The sequence below is a fragment of the Daphnia pulicaria genome, chromosome 9, assembly GCF_021234035.1.
Source record: "Daphnia pulicaria isolate SC F1-1A chromosome 9, SC_F0-13Bv2, whole genome shotgun sequence".
Taxonomy (NCBI): Eukaryota; Metazoa; Arthropoda; class Branchiopoda; order Diplostraca; family Daphniidae; genus Daphnia; species Daphnia pulicaria.
This window is the reverse complement of record NC_060921.1, coordinates 1474765-1495910: the sequence shown is the minus strand read 5'-3', so window position 1 is coordinate 1495910 and position 21146 is coordinate 1474765. Positions and strand designations below refer to the sequence as shown.

Below are 21146 nucleotides of genomic sequence, written 5' to 3'. Positions count from 1 at the left end.
ATGTGTTGAAATATTTTTCTTTCTTTCTTTCTTTCATCACTTTTTGTTTTGTTTTGTTTTATTATTATTATTATTTTTTTTTTGCATAGAACCCGACCAACCGGAAGATTTGAGGGCTTCTGCGAATTCCAGCTCAGAACTGGTTATTGACTGGAAACCTCCAATTAACCCTAATGGAATTGTGACACATTACATCGTCACTGGCAGTTGGCGTAAAGACGACCAAGACTACTTTGACAAACTCGATACTTGCGCTGAACGTAAGAATTTCATACTTTAAAGATATTTCTTGTTACTACTACTTTAACTGATTTGATCAAATTTGATTTCTACATTAGATGTTAGTTCATTGGTTGTTAGTGAAACGAAGAAGCCAGTTTTGGAGGAGACATCGCCGGATAACCGGACTTCAATATTCGGCGATCCAAGTATTTTTGCAGCGTCTCCTGAAGGAAACAACAACCCCGAAAGTGGCGGCGGCAGTGGCGGTGCTCAGCAAGGCAAATGTTGCCAATGTACTGGAACAAATGACAAAGTGACTCTGGAGAAGAAGGAAAAAGAGCAACAATTCAAAATTGAATTTGAAAACTTTCTCCATGATAAAATCTACATCAAAGACCCCGTGTTAGTCCATTTCTAATTTGCCTATTTTTTCTATTAGAGATTCATTTGCATATTGTTCCCCGTTGTTACAGCGTCCTCGGTCGCAAAAAACGACATGTTGATACGACGACTGAAATTGGAGATCCAGACAACAACGCTATAGAATTCCCCGAAGACAAGCCCACGATTAATTCTTCCCACAATCAAGCCATTGGAATTGCGCCCGGTGAAAATCACACCAATTTCTACGATGGCAATAATCGACTGATCACTTTTTATCAAAAAGTGACGGGTACGAGTTACACTGTGGTCGGTGTACGACACTACGCCGAATATACTATCAAAGTGATTGCTTGTCACGACCACGATCCCTTCACAAATAGGACATTGTGCAGTATGACTGCCGCCTTGACTTCGGCTCGCACTAAACAGAGTGGTAAATAAATAATGTTTAATTAAGCCCTGGTCAGTAATTTCCAGATTAAATTTTTACCAATTTTTACAAATAGATTTCGCGGATGATATCGTTGGTGGTGTAGTGAGATACGAATCGAATAACACGTCTCGATCGATTAAAATTGGTTGGAATGAACCGGAGGATCCCAACGGACTAATTAAAAAATATCTCCTGGAGTACAGACGATCAGATAATGTAGATCTGCATGCTGTTTAATTTCTCGGAAACCAATTCTTGATTAGAAATTTCTATCGTTCAGGGCAAAGTTGTTAGAGAATGCGTTCGCCGGAAGGACTTTGTGGAAAGCCAACGCACTAAATTAATGGTCGATTTAATACCGGGTAACTATTGCGTTCAAGTACGAGCGGTTTCTTTGGCCGGGCCTGGACCACCTACCAAGGACGTTTGTTTCCTCATCGAGGTGTGATTTTGTCTTGTCCTTACGACTTGCAATTGAATTTCGATTGACCGTCATCTATTTAACTTACAGGAACATTTCAATGGAATGACTGGTAGCATGATATCGGGTATCTTCGTCGTCGTCCTATTGGTTGTAGTTTTGCTGGCCGCTGTTCTTGGATATTACTTTATTAAAAACAAAAAGTATAAGGATGACCATGGAACGGTCTCAATCAATCCGGATTATCACAGTAATTTGTCTTCATCCAAATTATTTTATTTGGTCTGTAATCACGATTCTGTTTGATTAGAATATGTCCCCGATGAGTGGGAAGTGGCCCGTGACAATGTCGTCATCCTCCGTGAATTGGGTCAGGGCTCTTTCGGTATGGTCTACGAAGGCCTTCTACGTAACACAGTTCCTAACCAGCCTGAAGTGAAATGTGCCATCAAAACGGTCAATGAAAAAGCCAATGTGAAGGAGCGAATGGAATTCCTTACAGAAGCTTCTGTCATGAAGTAAAATAGTTCAAAACGTTTCATTCCATTTGAATTGATTGATTTACTTTTCACCATTGTCGCAGGGAATTTAACGCTAATCATGTCCTCAAACTACTGGGAGTTGTCTCTAAAGCTCAACCCACTTTGGTCATTATGGAGTTGATGGCTAACGGAGACTTGAAGTCATATCTACGCTCTCACCGTCCAGACTGCGAAGAAAACGTCACCGAAGGTCGACAACCGCCTACCCTAAAGGTAAATGAAATCAGTTGCCCTTAATCGTTTTCATTTCCTCATCGATTTCGTTGAATTATTCAGTGCATATTGAAGATGGCCATCGAAATTGCCGATGGCATGATGTACTTATCGGAGAAGAAGTACGTTCATCGTGATTTAGCAGCTCGGAATTGCATGGTGGCTGGCGACATGACCGTCAAGATTGGCGATTTTGGGCTAACGCGAGATATTTACGAAACGGATTATTACCGCAAAGGCGGTAAAGGACTTTTACCCGTTCGATGGATGGCACCCGAATCACTACGAGACGGTGTCTACACCTCTCAATGCGATGTCTGGAGTTTTGGCGTCGTGTTGTGGGAAATGGCGACTCTCGCCTCGCAACCCTATCAGGGTTTGACTAACGAGCAGGTTCTCAAGTACGTGATTGATGGTGGCGTTATGGAACGGCCCGAAGGTTGTCCAGACAGGCTCTACAATCTCATGGAAAGCTGTTGGCAATATGTTGCCAAAAGACGACCCACCTTCATCGACCTCATCGAAAATCTCTTGCCCGACGTAAGATCAGATTGGCGTCGTAACGATGATGTATTTCTTCTATCAAGATCTCTGATTTTTTTCTTCTGAACAGGTTCCAGTGCAGTTTGCCAGTGTCTCGTTTTTCCATTCGGACGCCGGCGTGAGTGCCCGGGCGGCACCCAAGGCCCACTATGAGCAAGAAACTCAACTCCTGAACGAAACGTTGATGTCGCTACCCGAAGGAGATTCAGAGTTTGATGAGTATCTCATGGGTGACCCTTTATCCAGATTTCGTCATTACGCTAGTGATCAGATTGTGCAGATTGATGATGAAAGACACACGGGTGAAGAGATTCCACTGACTTCGAACCTGCTTTTAGAGAGTAGAAGAAGTGACGAAGGTGAAGAAGGTATAAGGGAAGAAGAGGTCGGTGATGACGATCATGTTCCAGTCCTTTTTCCACACGATAGGGGCGGAGCCTACATCTTGGTGAAAAATCCTGGCGGTCAAATTGCAGCGAATGGCAATGGCAGCAAGAGCGAAAGCTCCAAAGGCACTACCTCCATGGCTAGTGAAGATAGTAAAGGAAGTTATGTAAGCAACGGCAGTGCGTCCAACGGTTACGTCTTGGGCATTTTGAAACAGCGTCGGCATAACAACACGGAATGTTGATGAAACTCCACTTTCTCTCTCAGTCTCCTCCGATTTGTAAATCTACCTCGTGCAAATCAATGTTTTGTCTGTCAGTTACCCACAAACAGGGACTAGCTCATAACGGAAACAAACCAGTGAATTTGCAAACAAAAAACAAAGTCTCGTTAAATATCTCCCTCATTCATTTTCTGACCATTTTCTTTTTTCAGTGTACTCTTTGTACTTATATATTAATGTATATATCTATACATGTAACCTCAAGCCAATGTATATACGCCCTGTTTAAACAAAAACAAAAAAAATGACTTTTGCAGCTGCCGGAAAGAAGGAAAAAAAAAATACCCCCCTGACGTTGTGGATAACACAGATGCCGAAAAACAGACTGGTCAACGATGCTTTGTTTGTATGCGTGTCAAATTACGAATAATATTTATACAGTGCATTTCGAAATCTCTTTCATTCAAAAATTGATTTGACTCTTTTCTCTCTCTCTAAAACATCGGATCGGAATATATATTTTTTTGTCCTATTCTCAGGAGCTCTATTTCAGGAATTGTGTAACTACTAAAAGGTTTGTTTGAATGGTATTGTATCATTATTGTATCGTATACCGTTTGAAAGATTCGTAAGTAACTTTTTATTCAATTTTACGCTTGTTTGTTCATGTTTGTCAAGCGTGGAGGCTTGCAGTTGCAGTTGCATCCAGAAGTTGAATTTTACATGGACCAAGCATAATCAACTCTTGGAAATAGTTGGACGAATCTTGGAATTGTGATCGCAACACACATGCAAGTGAGTAGATTCCCGTTCATTTCTTAACTATGGCTGAATGCGCTTGATGTAAAAGGCAAAAGCTTTTCCGAGTAATGCACTCCCTCATGTTCAAAGCTTTTAAATGTTACCACACAGTGTTAGAAGTTCTCTTGTCAGGTACTTGGAAGTCTAATAGAGTCGAAATGTGTTGGAGGAAGTCTCAAGTCAGTCTCAGCCTCGGGTTTACTGGTGCGTGTTAATTGCCATTTTCCGTTTCGAGTAGGCTGTTCAATCCCACTTTTCCGTTCCAACTTTGTATCTCTTGTATCCGGGAGTCGGTGGATCGCACTAGTACGTTCTTGTCGCAGTTAACTAAATGGGATAAGCGGTTCCGACTTTGCAATGTCTTCATTGTTTAAGTAGTGCGAATTGCCAAAAGGCTGCATTAATGAGAGAAAATCCCTTTTCGATGTAGGGCAAGCTTCGTTACAGGATTTTTGAATTTTTTCTCTGGTGTTGCAACCGATGTAGCATAGATTTGGAACATATCCTGTTTTTCTCGTTTTGTTATACTCTCGCTCAAAAAAAACAGGGACACAATTCATGAAGATTTCAGTGGAAGACGCGCACTTAGCAAACAACAAGAGAAAATGTCGAAAACACAAAGGCGTTTCAACAACTGGAGTAGAAATTATAGATGACGCATTAAGTTTATTGTACATCCTGTTAACTCTTATCAAATGTAACTTTTCTTCCATAGGCACTCCAGAAAAAATTAAAAAATGATGCCGTTCTTTCGTCGACATTAAATCATTTGAGCGCAGTGTGATGTGAAATGTGTGTCATGTGTCACGCAAGCTTTTCGTGGCATTAATGTGTGACGATGGTAGGCCTCTCTAGCTGGGTAGATCAGAAGCAGATCAACAAGAATTGTTTTGAAACTTTGATTGTGCCCGGAGGTTGAAACGTAAAAGCTCCGGGTTCACAAGTGACTGGCACGTCGACACAAACAACAACAACAAACGGGAACGGAGCGAGAAATGAAAACAAGAAATAACACACCAGAGATGGGTGGGGCTGGCTATTGGGCAAATATTTTAAAATAAGAAATGGCCAACTGCGTCATTGCCTACGGTATTTAACATCGGTGAAATGTACTCGAGCCGAATCGAAAAATTTTCCAGATCGGGCCAATTCTTTAGCATCAATTGAATTTATTCTTGTAACGCCACGGATGCAAAAACGGATTGACCTTTTTGGATTCGTCGAAACGAGATCAAAGTTCCGTCATTTGTGAGACGGGCGGGGAGAGGAGGAGGTTGTGATGGGCAGGAATGCTGCGAATGGTAATCAGATAGGAGGGCCGGCAACAGAAACAACAACCCAAAGTTGTTGCGGTGAAGATGAAAATTTGGGAATCGCGGGAGCTGCTGCCTTGTGATCGATCGTGTCGTCGTCGTGAGTCTTCTGTTTCGTCCGTCGTGAGTCTGTGGTGTCACCGAGCATCGTCAGCCACCCAAACCAACCGGCCACTCTCATCTGCTGCCTTATCGAAGCCACAAGGGGAGGGTGGTGGGTGGATGAGATGATGTTTGTTGTTTGTTTGTTTTCTGAAACTGTTAGTGAGTGACGGGCAGACGATGGCTCAATAGATATCGTCCAGGATTGCCTCCAGGATCCGCCAGGAGACGTTGTCGTACGTGCACAAATTATTTCATAGGCGCCGAAAATTGTTATTCGTGCCGCCGCCAGCTCTTCCTCATACCAACAATCCGCCAGCCCAACCTCCTAGTCCTAGACCGGATGCGAATTGGCATGTCAGCCTTTTCTTTTCTGGTTCCCCTTGGGCGTGTTGAAAAATTAAAAAATCCGAAGCAAATAGAAATTTCTTGTCTCTCCTCCGCCCTGGATGGCTGGATGTGACGATGATTGGCAGAAGCAGCGGACAGAGTCAAACGCCAACTGGTTTTACCTACCTAACGGTTTTCTTTCCCTTTCTCTTGTTATTAACTTATCATGATATTTATTCTCCATTGCTTTTGATCGTACAGTCGTATCTTCTCTCACTTTGAAGTTGAACTGCGATTCCCCTACGCAGTACGCGCGAGTATTGAGTAAGCTGGGCACGAGCCACGAGATCGCATCGGCGGCCTCTAGTTTCTATTTTTCGTTCCACTTTTGCACTTGGCTTCAATTTTGGCCGCTAGATGGCGCGCACATCACTATTCGAAAAATAAATGCAGACGGCTCCCGCCCACCCAATCCCGTCCTCTGTCGTGCCAGTGCCAGCCCCTACGACGCAATAAGCAACCTTGGGAAGAACCATCAGTAGTGGCAGGGACTCGGCGATGAATGTTGTCGTTCCGTTTTCTGCTGTCGTGAGTGTTTTCGTCCACACGTCGCATTCTTGATTTTTTGTATCTCGGTCGTCGTCTGATTCGAGTCTGAGTTTGGTTTTCGTCTTTCTAGGCGTCCTCAAAAGTTGTTTGGGCATTTAGAACGACCCCAGTGGAAGCCAATAATTATCCGTACGAAAGTGCTTCGTTTTCTGCACAGTGTCGTCGTGTGTGCTGCCAGAGAGAAACTGGAAAGATTATTGGGCAGTTTCCTAATAAAGTGAAATGGTGTTGTAGTGTGTGTGAAAAGTGTGGTGCATCAAAACCTCGTCGTTCCCCTATCCACACAACACGCAGAGAGAGAGACAGACAACAGTGTGGCGGCCATCTTTTGCGTCGTGACTTTTTCGTCTGGACGTCTCGATTCGTTTATTGGTCGCGAAAGAAAAAGTTGTGTCTGAAAGTCGGCCAGATTTTGTTGCCTTTTTGGTGATGAATTGCGTGTTGGATTGGCCGGGTTGCGGCGAGAGAAACAACACCGACACGGCGTCGTGAACCGTTGGATATTGACCAGTGTGTGTCTGGGACGGAGCAGCGGTGGCGCTAGCTGTCACTGAAGGTATGAACCATCAAAAATGCGTGTTGTTTCCCCCTCTTGCCTTTTATTTACGCACCGCAGACATTGTACGGGAAACGTGCGTCGCATTAAACCGTGACCTCTAGCGGCCTTTTGAAAATAATTCAGTCTGGGTTTGACGTTATGACGTCACATCCCACACCGCCAATTCCCACCGTCCTTCGTGGACGCACTTGAACGTTGAGTGGTGGGGTGGTGGTAGGGGGTGGGATCGATAGAAGAATAAGCAGCTAGAGGGGGGGGGGGTGTGCGCGACTGACGTCACACGACGACTAGCGAAACCACGCCCACGATCGAGTTGGGCGGAGGCGTGGCTCATTTTCGAAAAAGACAAAACCAGACGATGAGTCGCTACGACGCCATTTCATAGCCGTCGTCGTCTAAATTTAGACGGCGCCCTCATCTAACCGTAACTGGCGTGAAACTTGAAATCTTTTCTTCTTCTTCTTCTTCTCAACATTGGACGGGAGCAACTAGGGGAGGAATTTAGTTTAAAAAAACTGGATGGCTCGTGACGGAAATTGTGAATGAGGTTGACGGCAGCCGCTTTGAATCGACTCGAATGAAAACATTTTTTCAAAAAAGTTTCGTCGGTCGGTGCGGAAGAAAGAAACGGGACGAGACCGCCCGCACGAATTCACGCACTTATTTGTTTGTTTGCTATTTTACGAGCGTCATTAGATAATACGATAAAGTGGAAATGGTCCGTCGTTGTTGTTTATTGGCGAGGGGCAGACAATCATTTTTTTTTTTTCAGTTATTGGATTGGGCCGATCCGTTTGAACCTATTGAATTCGCCTGGCCCATTTTCAGTTCCCCGTTTTAATTTCATTTGTGCGACGTGGAAATATTTCTGGATTTTCCCCCCGCCAGTTGTTTGACTGAGATAGGGATGAGGCGCTAGTCGGTGGGTGGCATGGCGTTTTGTGGTCGTTGCCTCGTAACGTCACGGACAAAACAAAACGAAACAAACAAAATTCTAATAATAATAACAAAAAATGACGAAAAAGAACAAAAACGAGAATCTTTGATTGGAATTTCATTTTTTCTTTTCTTTAATTTTGTTCATTTTTATCAATTTTGGATTTCTCGTTTGGGCATATTTTTGAAATGTTGACTTGTTGTCTGCGAGTTGTTTTGATGCGCCGGCCGGCCGACGAGGGCAATGAACTCGACGAGTCTGGCGATTTTTTCCCCCATTGAAGCGAGAAAGAAAAAGGAAGATGCAACCCATAAAAGTTTCTTCTTTCTTTGATTAAAGCCAAATTCAGTGGCCAGGAATTTCGTGCTTTCGGACCGCCATTTGTAGTTTAATATGCCAAAATTAGTTTTGACGATCCTTTATTTTTCGGCCATTTCTCCTGGTCGATTTCGCGTTTGGGATTGAATGTTTTTCTGACAGTGTGTTGTGGTCTAAGAATAAAATGAAAACGGACCAGATGTGTGGTGGTGTCACGCGGGATGAATGGAATGTCGTCGCTATGACTCGCGGGTGGAACGTAAAAGAGTCACGAGCAGTTCGTTTGAAGGTCGGCCTCTGAAGGAGGAAACGGCCAAAATGAAGACGGTTGGTCCTTCCATTTTAAAATGAATATTCCGCTTTCATTTTAAAACAACCAAACCAAACAAACAATCGGTCGTTGAACCCGTCGGTTTGCGTTTGCTACACGTGACGGACCTCTTTCTTTATTTTTCGCTTTTTTTAGAGTTAATTCAATTGAAAATCCAACAGCAATTCCGTTTCCCAATGGATATCTTTCTTTCTTTCAAAAGCGGTCGGTCTCTCTTAAAATACAACGCACATCTGTCTAATAAACATGTTTGCTTCGATACTACGTAGTGGTAATGATAATGACCGGTTCAAAGTCTACCTGCACACGTGGATAATTCTCCGACAAACGATGGGAATTTTGATTTCATTGTGAAGGATTGACGTTTCATTCAAGTTTTTTATTTTAAATGAATGTTTTTCCTTATTTTCAGGTTTGAAGGCGAGTGGATACGATGGATACCGGTTGACTTGAAATCCTTGCCCACCACCAACACCACCACCTACTAAAGAGGAATATCAAAAGGTGAAGAAGAAGAAGAAAAGTGCCAGTGCAAATTACGTGAACTGACAGACAAAATGGTCGTTGACGATCGGATAACCAACGATCCGGATCGGTTGATTGGCGGCTCGTTTCGTCAAGTCGATCGCAGAACATGTCCTGCATTAAGGAGTCGACGGCGAGGAGGCTTTTTCCTGGCCATCCTTGTCGTTTTCGTGATCTTTCTCGACGTGACTGGAGCCACTTCTCTCGGCCTGGCTCTACCGGCCCTTCCCAGTTCGTCCATCGACGCCTATCAGCCTCTCAGGGAGAAAGAGAGTAAGTCTTCTTTGACGTCACATCTTGTTCCACGGTTGGTAGTCGCTCGCATCGAGAAAGTCAACAAACGTCGTCGTCACATCCGCTCTCATTATCGTCCCGGAGTTGAAAACAACAAAACACGCACATGCGTGACGTCACTGACGACATAGTCAGGTGTCGGGGCGAACCGTACCGAGTCGACTGGGACTCGGTGGATTTCAATAACCAGAATCATCAACAGCCTCAGTTTCAAATGTTTTCATCCAGGGTGATGACTGATGAGATGAGAAATGTTTAATAGATTTGATTTGACATTTCGGTCAAATAGGGGAAGAATTAAATTCCTGACCGCTGGGTCATTTTACGAAATTTGAACTTTTCATCTCTTATTGTTTAAAACTTTTAATCGATTTACTGGCGCCGAGATGATTCCTATTCGAAGCTGATGGGGCAATGATGAGGGAGGGGGATGCCATTTTTTGTGGTGTGCAATTTAAGCGGCGCACGTTCGTTGGGTTCACGCCCACCGAGTGTTTTTGAAATATTTTGTGTAACCAATTGTTCTCGTTTCGACCAGTTTGTCCCAGTATCGAAGTCCGGAACGGCCCCCAACAATTTTCGGAATTGGAGGGCTGCCGAGTGGTGGAAGGTTTCCTTCACATTGTTTTGATGGAAAATTTGGACTTTGCCAGCGACTTGAATAATCGCAGCTTCCCGGCCTTGCGGGAAATCACGGGCTATTTGCTCTTTTACCGCGTCTTCGGCCTACGCTCCATCGGCCAACTGTTTCCCAATTTGGCCGTCATCCGCGGCCAGCAGCTCCTTTTCGATTTCTCATTCGTCGTTTATGAACTCATGCAACTACAGGTACGTTCATTTTCTTTTTCTTTGGTTTCCATTGTGTCGATTTCTCTGTTTTAACATTTTTGTGATTCTCGGATTCACCCAACAGGAAATTGGACTGAAATCGTTGGCGGAACTGCAGCGCGGGTCCGTCCTCATTGAGAAAAATCCAAATCTCTGCTACGTGGAATCGATCGATTGGGGCCGAATTGGTCATTCCGGCCGCCTCAATCATTTCATCCAGGTCATTATTTACGTTGTTTGAATTCTGTCGACGGTTTTTCGTCATTCTTTCGCCTTAAGTGGAAGTGTGTGTCTTTTGTTTGCGTTACACTCGTGTTGTTTGTTGGTCATGGAAGGGAATCGGGACAACCGGTTTTCGTGTTTGTTTGGCTGTTTTGTTTCATTTGCAAAGGAGAGAATGAGATTGAGCCCAGCCCAGCCCAGAATCTGACCAAATGCCATCTAGTGGCTCAAGGAATGTGAGAGCGAGTTTGCGCCTCCTAGTTTCATCCGGAATTTCGAAAATGCGAATGGATGAAACTGGAAGATGAAGGAGCCGAGTCGGGCAACGGATGTCGAATATCTTCGACTTTTCCGGTCTCGCGTTACTCCGGCATCGAAAACTCCCGGCGGAGACGCTTGGCCGTCCAGCAGATTCTGTTCTGTTCGGGACGGCAGTGTCTTGTTCTTGACTTATTTGTTGATCTCATTTTTCATTTGCTTTGTGTTCTGTTATTTACAGGGTAATAAAAGAGCCAGCGAATGTCCGAAATGTCAGGATCGTTGTCCAGCCGGTGGAGATGGTCGCAGACTTTGTTGGAACAACGACGACTGCCAGAAAGGTCAGTTTTTCTTGCGGTTTCTTGTCACGCCATTTCCCATGATGAATGAATGAATCATGCGCCGCTCTATCCGAGTTATTAGTGCGTTTAATTGAATCTCCCCGTTGCCGCCGAAAACAGTTAAGGAAGAGACCAGTTGGTCGAGTCGCGCGTTCAGGGCAGGCCAATAACATGGACAAACAAAAATAAATCAACAACACGAGGATTCGAAAAGACGATAAGGCTCGAGGGGCATTTGCTGTTTTGCCTTGAGTATCAGGGGGAAATTGAATGCCAAAAAAAGCTGTCGAGATGATTGTCAAATCGAGTTGTTGTGGCAAAGCCTTGGCACTGCCAGCGGCCATGACTTGGATTTCTCCTTCCTCTTGTTGTTGTTGTTGTTGTTCTGCTTTTTTTTATTTTTTATTTTTTGGAATTCCTTGCGCAAAGAAAGAAAAACAACAACGAGAGAAAGGAGTAGGGGGGATAAATGAAAACAAGAAGAAGAAAAGGTTCGACGACGGCGGCGACATCCGGAGACGAGAGTTTCAATCTTTTGGAGACACCACCAACTTGGATCGATAAGTTTCTAACCCAAATACGAGCTGCTGATTCATCTGGCGAGCGAGCGAGCGAGCGAGCGACGTGCCCTTTAAACTGAGGAGATCATTAAAAAGGGCGACTCTGAATGGCAACAACTTTGGGTCTCTGGAGATTATTGGCTTGTTGTTTTAAGTTTCGAAATATTTCGGCGATAGGAAAAGATAATGAAATCATCGTCTGTTGGGGGGGACGGAACGAGAAATGGCAATCATTTCACTCGGTCGCTGTTGTGTCCTTAAATGGTTGGTGAGTAACGGGAGTCTCTTTGGTCGCCAGTTTATCGACGACGGGCCATTGGATTTTTTTTTTAAATCGGTGGGGCGCGACATCTCATTTTTCATTCGTTTTTCCGATTCCTTTATTTTATTTTTAATTTTGGCTTAATTGAAATTTTGAAATTAAAAAATAATCTGCCATGTTGATTTGTTGATAGTTTGCGACCAATGCGGTCAAGGCGTCAGCGGAGCGTGCAGCGTGATGACGAGGGATGTCGGGCGTCCGTCCGAAATGCGATGCTGTCACGAGGAGTGCGCCGGTGGCTGCAGTGGCGGTCAGAGCAACCAGTGCGACGTTTGCAAACACGTCATCCACAACGACGAATGCCGATCCGTCTGTCCTCCTGGCCATTACTTGGTAAGAATTTTTCACCTCCACATCTTGCAGGAAACTTTCTCTCTTGGCCTCGTTCATTGGACGTGTTCTAGTTTCGAATTGCGGAGCGGGCGGCGCACTTGATCCGCCGTCGCCAATTGGTTGTTTAACTATCTGTTCCTATTCAATTACATTCAAACGATCAAACACACACGAGCTGCTCTTTCCTGTGCACGTCGACCAGTTTGGAAGGGAATCCAATCGTCGCCAATTTCATTTGAAAAACATTTTCTTCTTTTCTTCTTGTCTTGTGTTTAGTTTATGAAGCGGCGATGCGTCACTGACGTCGAGTGCATCACCATGCTACCCCCACGCCAATCTGTCCAGGAATATCCGTACGTCAAAAAGAATTGGAAGGTCTTTGCTGAGTCGGGGGAATGCATCTTGGTAAGTAATGGAATTTCCGGCTGTGAATTCTTGTGATGCATTAAAACTATTGCACAGAATTGATTGATTAATTGTTTAATGACCATTCATTTTAATCCAGGAATGTCCGCCAGGCTTTCAAGAAAAAAAAATAGATCACAATGATACTCTACATTATTTTACCTGCGTTCCCTGTCAAGGTAAATTTCTCCATTGATTTATTGACTGGAAATTTTCCTCAATTTCTCCATTTTCCGATTTCGATCAGGTCCTTGTCCCAAGGTGTGCAAGGGATTGTTCGTTAGTAACATCGAAACGGTTCAAAAGTTGCGCGGATGCACAACAATCGATGGCGACCTGGAAATGCAGATCAAAGGAGGCGACAACATCATCCAGGAACTGGAAAGGAGTCTCGGCAGCATCGAAGTGATTAAAGGAGTTCTCAAAATCACGCGCTCCTTTCCCATCTTGTCGCTCAGTTTCTTCAAGAGTCTCAGGAACATTACCGGAAAACCGGAAACGATACATTCCAGTGGGAGCAAAAATTTTGACGACGAGTAAGTGCCTAGTGTCCCATCTGAATATTTCAATATTTTAAATTCCTTAATTAATTTTTTTTATCCCAGATACGCGTTGACTGTTCAGGACAATCAAAATTTGCAGCAGCTGTGGCCCAAGACGCAGAATTTGACAATCTATAAAAAGATGTTGTTCCATTTCAATCCCAAGTTGTGTTTGAATTTAATCGAAGAACTCGTCAACTCAAGTACAGTTCCAGGAACTTTGGCGTTTAAGCACTCGGACGTGGACATTTCACCTTGGTCCAATGGCGATAAGGCGACATGTGACGAACAAGTTCTCAACGTCACCATTGTTAACAAGTCCTCTGTTGGAATGCTGTTAAGTTGGGACAATTTCAGAGCTATGTTAGATGATAAACGCCAATTGCTGGGCTATATTATTTCTTATATCGAGGCTCCTTTTGCAAATGTCTCTTATTACGATGGACGTGATGCTTGTGGTGGTGACGGGTAAGTTCTTGTTGTTTTTACTATAGTCTTGATATTCATTAAAATGCCTTTTTTAAAGGTGGAGGGTCAACAATGTAGCTGCTAATCTTGATGCTGATTCTGACGAAAATCATATGCACCTTATTACAAATCTTCAGCCGTACACTCAGTACGCCATTTACGTCCAAACGTATACAGTCGCACTGCAACAAATGGGCAAACGGGTAGGTGCCCGTAGTCCAATTTTGTACGAAAGAACTAGTCCAGCAGGTAAATAAGTCATTTTTTTTTTTTTTTTTTTTTTGCTTTATGTTGATTTTTACATGTTTGTTGTCATTTTCTTATAGAACCCGATCAGCCAGAAGATTTAAGAGCTTCTGCCAACTCTAGCTCCGAACTCGTTATAGAATGGAAACCCCCGATTAATCCTAACGGGATTGTGACACATTACATCGTCACTGGCAGTTGGCGTAAAGACGACCAAGACTACTTTGACAAGCTCGACGCTTGCGCTGAACGTGAGACTTTTCATATTATAAAAAATAATATCTCTTTTTGATGAAACTTATTGCAATCTTCTGATCTCAAATTTGGTTCCTACTTTAGATGCTAGTTCATTGGTTGTTAGCGAAACGAAGAAGCCAGTTTTAGAGGAGACATCGCCCGATAACCGGACTTCAATATTCGGCGATCCAAATAATTTTGGAGGGTCTCCTGAAGGAAACAACAACCCCGAAAGTGGTGGCGGCAGTGGCAGTGCTCAGCAAGGCAAATGTTGCCAATGTACTGGGACAAATGACAAAGTGACTCTGGAGAAGAAGGAAAAAGAGCAGCAATTCAAAATTGAATTTGAAAACTTTCTCCATGATAAAATCTACATCAAAGACCCCGTCCCGTTAGTCCATTTCTATTTTGCGTAATTTTTACTTCAGGTTATGAATTTACAAATTGTTTGCCGTTGTCACAGTGTCCACGGCCGAAAAAAACGACGAGCTGATGCGATGACTGAAACTGGAGATCATGACAACAACCATGACAACAACGTCGTAGAAGAATTCCCCGAGATTACGATTAATTCCTCTCACAACCAAGCAATTGGAATTGTGCCCGGTGAAAATCACACCAACACCTACGACAATCATCGGTTGGTCACTTTTTATCAAAAAGTGACGGGTACGAGTTACACTGTGGTCGGTGTACGACACTACGCTGAATATACAATACAAGTGATTGCCTGTCACGACCACGATCCCGTCAGGAATAGGAGCCTTTGCAGTTTAACGGCCGTCACTTCAGCTCGCACCAAACAGAGTGGTAAATATTTATTTTTTTATTTGTCATTTGTCTGTGATTACCTGGTGTGTAACTTTGATTTCGTTCCTTTTCAGATTTTGCGGATGATATCGTTGGTGGTGTAGTGAGATACGATTCGAATTCCACGACTTCATCGATCAAAATTGGTTGGAATGAACCGGAGGATCCCAACGGACTTATCACAAAATATCTTCTTGAATACAAACGAACTGACAACGTAAGCCTGATTTTTGTTTTTTAATGTCCTGGTTGTTTACTTATCAAGATCTTCATTAAAAGGGCAAAGTTGTCAGAGAATGCATTCGTCGGAAGGACTTTGTTGAAAGCAATAAGACCCGACTAATGGCTGACCTAATTCCGGGCAATTACTGCGTTCACGCTCGGGCGTTTTCTTTGGCCGGGCCTGGACCACCTACAAAGGACGTTTGTTTCCTTATCGAGGTTTGACTACTTATTATTGGCTAAAACTTCATTTGGTTTGTAAGTAATGGCTTTGTTTGTTTAATTAACTAGGAACCCGTGAGTGGACTAAATTATAGCCTTGTATCCATATTCGTCTTTGTCCTCTTTGCTGTGGTTTTCTTATGCGCACTAATGGGATATTTTTTCATCAAAAACAAAAAGAACAAGGATGGAAAAGGCATTGTCTCTATCAATCCTGATTATCATAGTAATAGTTTAAATATTGTATCTGTCATATTTTTCAAAGCAATTGCTTATTATTACTATCTTTTGTACAGGATACGTCCCTGACGATTGGGAAGTGGCTCGTGACAATGTTGTCACTATTCGTCCATTGGGTCAGGGATCTTTTGGTATGGTCTATGAAGGCATATTACGTAGCAACGGATCAGAAACTAAGTGCGCTATCAAAACCGTTAACGAAAAAGCCGATGTAACTGAAAGGATCCAATTCCTCAACGAAGCCTCCGTCATGAAGTAACAAAATTATTGGTAGTTTTGTTGAAACATTTTTTGTAATTTTATTTTGTAATTTTATTTTTAGAGAATTTAACGCTCACCACGTCCTCAAACTATTGGGAGTTGTCTCTAAAGCTCAACCTACATTGGTCATCATGGAGCTGATGGCCAATGGAGACCTTAAGACTTACTTACGCTCACGCCGACCTGACTGCGAGGAAAATGTCATCCAAGGTCGACAACCGCCTACTCTTAAGGTAGGCTAACAAGTTGCCCTTTTCGTCACCTTCATTTCCTCATCGATTTCGTTGATTTGTTCAGTGTATATTGAAGATGGCTATCGAAATTGCCGATGGCATGATGTACTTATCGGAGAAGAAGTACGTTCATCGCGATTTAGCTGCTCGGAATTGCATGGTGGCCAGTGATCTGACGGTTAAGATTGGCGATTTCGGACTAACGCGTGATGTTTACGAAACGGATTATTACCGGAGAGGAGATGCTCAAGGATTGTTGCCTGTCCGATGGATGTCACCCGAATCACTTCGTGACAATGTCTACACTTCATCGAGTGACGTCTGGAGTTTTGGCGTCGTGTTATGGGAAATGGCAACTCTGGCATCGCAACCTTATCAGGGTTTGCCCAACGAGGAGGTTGTCAAGTATGTGATGGATGGCAGAGTTATGGAACGGCCCGAAGGTTGCCCAAACAGGCTTTACATTCTTATGGAAAGCTGTTGGCAACATCATCCGAAGAAACGGCCTACCTTCATAGAACTCGTCGAAAACCTTTTGCCAGACGTTAGTATATGGACTCTGAATGTAACAAACATTTTATATTATTGAATAATTGTTGTTTGATATCAACAGGTTTCGTCGCAATTTGCAAGCGTTTCGTTTTTTCATTCAGACGCCGGTATTAGTGCTCGGGCGACACTCAGGGCTTACTACGAGCAAGAAACTCAACGTCTCAACGATCCATCGACACCGCTGCATGAAACACTGACGGATGGCAATGGTGATTTGCTAGTGATTGACCCTTTATCCCAAAACCATTGTTTCACTAGTGATCAGATTCTGCAGATTGACAATGAACAACACATTTTCAAAGATCAGAGACCACCTTCCAGCCTGCAACTTGGGAATAGCACAAAAGCGGAACACGAAGAAGGTATCAGGGATGATGAGGTAGGTGATGACGATCATGTCCCTGTTCTATTTCCACATGAAAGGCGAGCCATAATTTACGTTAAAAATCCTGGTGGTCAAATTGCTGCAAACGGCAATGGCAGCAAGAGCGAAAGCTCCAAAGGCACTACCTCCATGGCTAGTGAAGATAGTAAAGGAAGTTATGTAAGCAACGGCAGTGCGTCCAACGGTTACGTCTTGGGCATTTTGAAACAGCGTCGGTATAACAACACGTAAGGTTGAAACTCCACTTTCTCTCTCAGTCTTCTCCGATTTGTAAATCTACCTCGTGCAAATCAATGTTTTGTCTGTCAGTTACCCACAAACAGGGACTAGCTCATAACGGAAACAAACCAGTGAATTTGCAAACAAAAAACAAAGTCTCGTTAAATATCTCCCTCATTCGTTTTCTGACAAAATATTTGTTGTTTTCCAGTGTACTGTTTCCTGGACGTACTTATATTTACAATGTATATAGAAAATTTTATGCTGTACATATGTTTTTAAAATGAATTTTGCAGCTGCCGAAAAAAAACGACGTTGTGTGGATAACACAGATGCCGAAAAACAGACTGGTCAACGATGCTTTGTTTGTATGCGTGTTAAAATTACGAATAATATTTATACAGTGCAAATATTTTACGACTTTGAAAAAGAAAAAAAAAAATTCCAATTTTTGTTCGGTTTTTTTTTTTAAGAAAAAAGCCCAACAATTGTTGTACCTCATTTACTAGTTTTAGTGTATTTACATATGGGTTCATATCTTGTTGAAAACTCTTCAAAAAGAATGTGAAACACTGCATATTTATCTGCTCAAACACAAAAATGTGAGCTGCCTCGAATGCACGTCATAATGACGTGCGCATTTGTAACAGCATGTGTGCCCGCTTTTTCCCCCTTCCGGCAAATGTTTTCTTTTGCTGATACAAGTCACTCTTTTTATTCTTGTTACAAAGCGAATGTGTGTATGCGACTAAGTTTGTTTCAGTTGTTAATGGCCACAATGGCAGACATTTTTCTTATTATTTGTTTCCGTCTATTAGACTCTTATTGAGTCTTCAAGTGGATCAAGGCAAAGAAAAGAAATGCTGCTATAACAATACACAAAGCATAAAATTAACGATCATTTACTAGAGCCCCTGCGAAAAATCTAGGATGTCGTCAATTAAAGATACGCTGCTGGTATCCAGCAATCCCTTCTCGAAGTCAAATACATTTCCAGCAGAATCCATCCAGTCCTGTGGAAGTGGCGAATTGTTTCGTGATCCGGGCCGGCTTACCAGCGAACTGCGTCGAGGTGATACGAATTTGGTCTCTAATACTTTCAACAAATCCAGGTTACTTGACGATTTAAACTCCTCCTCCGTCCTTTCAGGTGAGTACTGAATCAAATTCCGGCTGATGAAGGCGCCCTTTTCTGTTTAGTGGAAATGGGGCGTTAGCTTGAGACCAACAACTTATTTACGGATTGATTGTGATACCAAAGGAACTGTTGGGGTCTATGAATCCATGTGCAGGAGCGACTGGGCTGTCAAAACGGACCAAATCGAATACTATGTTTTCAGCTGCCTGGTCCCAAACCCCGCTGCTGCTGGTCATCCGGGGTGTCAATAGTGCCTCCGCCTCCAACTTTTGGGCAACCTGTGGCAGTGACAATCGCAGTTTTTGCTGCTTCTGCGAGTGGGATCCTGGAGCGAGGGTAACTGGGCTTGCAGCCAAGCTACTAGGACGACTTACTCTATTGTGGGTCGGCAAAAACATTGTCCCTATAGGAGTCCTATTTAGTGTAGAGTTCCTGCTCGGCTCCGGCGTCAACGACCGCTTTCGACACAGTTCAAGCCCGGAATTACTCATCTAGAACGACAAACGTAGCTTTATGACGGCTGCTTGAAGTAATTAATAGTTTAGTACGCACTTCTTGGCTCCGACGTTTATCCATCATTCGTAGTTCAGGTTTCTCATAAGCCACCCGACCCACCGCGCCATTGCCATTCTGTTGACCACTAATGCGTCGACCACCACGACCATCTAGTAGTTAATTTTAAATGAATTAGTGTAAAAGAAAAGAAATGGTCTACTTTTTTAACAGGCTTTGTCACCTCGGACAGAACGCCGAGTCAGCAGATCTAGACTAGGTCTCCCGGAATTCAGCTGATTAAGTCGCATTTTCGCTTTGGCGCCCATTTCGACAGGCGTCATCCCTAGAGCTTCTCGTAGAGCGGCTGGAGTAGTGGCCTCGGCGCTATTCTTATCGGGAATCAGAACGTTGCGGAAGGGTGTGACCGACTGCAGTGCCATGGGCATGTTGCCCTGAAATTTGGAGCTAAGCATCGTGTCGATCGCTTCCGTCTGCTCGTTGAACTAATTACAGCAGGAGAATATGTATACAATTAATTCTACCATCTTTGCTATAATTTAAAGATCATGCCCATACAGTTTTGCTCCAGCGGGTATGCAACTGGTTGGCGACTTCCGTTTGGGATCCAATTGATAGTTGAAAATGACCCAACTTGCCAAGTTCATCTGATTAAAGAGACAAAACTTTAACACGTGATGTTAACATAATAACCGAATTAGCAGATATTACCTTCTAGGGATGGAAAATTAAAATTGTTCGAGATCTTCTTCGCTGCTGTGACGGAAAACAGAACTAAATTCATCAAAGGTACGAAATCGTAGCACCCTCCTTTCTTTTGCAGCTCTAAACCGCTTCCCTGAATTTAAAATCAGTTACAACCATGAAACATTTAGCATTATATAGATCATTGTTAGCATACACTATGGATGGTTTGGTATTGTTCGATGTAATCAGCAGGAAACGCATTGATTAATTTTCCTCCATTAATGCATGCCTGCCGCCCTTTCTTCATGTCAATGACACCTTTGATAACGTCCCATGATTCTTGGAATGTTTTCTCGCAAGTTAACAATTCCTTCATTAGCGTATTAAGTTTTTCCTTTTTTTCTTCTATTTCAGATTCCAATTCTGAAAAATTTTTATTGATTTCATTATTTTTTTTTATTTCATTATGTTTTTAAAAATTTCATTGAAGTTTTAAAATATGAAAAATACCAAGACAGATTTCTTCGTTTTCGAGATCAAGGAATGCCTGTTTCTTAGATTTGGCCATAGATGACTTTGCAACTGTTGAGCAGAGATCCTTTTTAGCAGCTACCTCTTCTGAACATAGTTCTCTATACTCTGATTGGAGTTCTCTGTAAAGAAAGAAATGCAGTTGGACATTTAATAACTCAAGATAGATATTTGAATATGGGATACCTTGCAAGCATTTTATACTGTAGATATTGTTCTTGAAAACTATTGGTCATTTTGGTCTTGGCTTCAAATTCAGAATGTAAATGTCCTTTGAGTACTTGCAGTTTCAGGAATGTGACGAAGGAGTTTGTGCTGGAAACAGGTGATGGTTCTAGAGGAGGATTTCTCAGTGGGATTTTGCCAAGAACATGTGAGGCTAAAGCACACATTAGTTGTGCAAACTTTTCTCCCCCTGGAGAAAGGAACATTGAAGGATTGATGTGACCATCGAACTGGAAGGCATCCTTGTCAGTCTATAAAAATGTAAGTTAAATTTTTACCATCATTCTTTTTCAATTACCACAATTAAATTTTACCTCCTGCACTTCAACTAACCACGACCTTACTTTCTTCCTAAATTCTGCTTCTTGTTTTCTTTCAATGATGGGCCATACATCTCTGAAAATTTCCAATGATCTTGGCCCATCAAGTTTAGTGAAAAGAAAATGTACTACCAATTGAAAGGCTCTTTGATTCGGAACCTTGAAAAGATCTTTGTCAAACTTCATCTTATGTTTTTCCGACATGGTTTTGTTGTCAAATTTAAGCAGTCTCATATAAATGAAGAGTGTATGATAAAAATCTAAATCAATGTTAACTTCATTGTCCACAGGGGTGCTTGCTTGAAAATTTGACATTATGGAGAGGTTGCTGGTGGCCAT

At 42.8% G+C, this 21146-nt stretch overlaps 2 protein-coding genes across 4 annotated transcripts in view; one reads left to right on the top strand and one right to left on the bottom strand.

Annotated features, from left to right (window-relative positions):
- LOC124312793 (insulin-like peptide receptor) overlaps window positions 1–18288 on the top strand; it is a 26102-nt gene extending 7814 nt beyond the window's left edge. Inside the window, exons 1-21 of one of the 3 annotated variants that reach the window (XM_046777258.1) lie at window positions 6486–7079; window positions 9081–9466; window positions 10026–10315; window positions 10401–10535; window positions 11037–11136; window positions 12152–12351; window positions 12628–12756; window positions 12857–12935; window positions 13004–13292; window positions 13362–13766; window positions 13825–14015; window positions 14093–14263; window positions 14352–14640; window positions 14713–15059; window positions 15134–15276; window positions 15339–15500; window positions 15573–15729; window positions 15800–15998; window positions 16066–16237; window positions 16302–16781; window positions 16851–18288. In XM_046777258.1, the coding sequence (XP_046633214.1) occupies window positions 9226–9466; window positions 10026–10315; window positions 10401–10535; window positions 11037–11136; window positions 12152–12351; window positions 12628–12756; window positions 12857–12935; window positions 13004–13292; window positions 13362–13766; window positions 13825–14015; window positions 14093–14263; window positions 14352–14640; window positions 14713–15059; window positions 15134–15276; window positions 15339–15500; window positions 15573–15729; window positions 15800–15998; window positions 16066–16237; window positions 16302–16781; window positions 16851–17405 (4734 nt within the window). In that variant the 5' untranslated portion in view covers window positions 6486–7079; window positions 9081–9225 and the 3' untranslated portion in view covers window positions 17406–18288. Of the gene's footprint in view, window positions 1–89; window positions 261–338; window positions 625–695; window positions 1040–1112; window positions 1256–1319; window positions 1482–1550; window positions 1711–1770; window positions 1979–2043; window positions 2216–2278; window positions 2756–2828; window positions 3430–6485; window positions 7080–9080; window positions 9467–10025; window positions 10316–10400; window positions 10536–11036; window positions 11137–12151; window positions 12352–12627; window positions 12757–12856; window positions 12936–13003; window positions 13293–13361; window positions 13767–13824; window positions 14016–14092; window positions 14264–14351; window positions 14641–14712; window positions 15060–15133; window positions 15277–15338; window positions 15501–15572; window positions 15730–15799; window positions 15999–16065; window positions 16238–16301; window positions 16782–16850 lie in introns of those variants that run through there. The other 2 variants (XM_046777257.1, XM_046777256.1) reach the window with 2 other exon arrangements.
- On the bottom strand, window positions 18070–21146 carry LOC124312902. The gene is made up of 10 exons (XM_046777458.1): window positions 20802–21146; window positions 20449–20738; window positions 20242–20384; window positions 19946–20154; window positions 19756–19882; window positions 19603–19691; window positions 19268–19529; window positions 19084–19196; window positions 18650–19022; window positions 18070–18585 (listed from the first exon to the last, which is right to left on the bottom strand). Exons 1-10 carry the CDS (start codon window positions 21144–21146, stop codon window positions 18299–18301), a joined length of 2238 nt encoding a protein of 745 aa, XP_046633414.1. The 3' UTR covers window positions 18070–18298.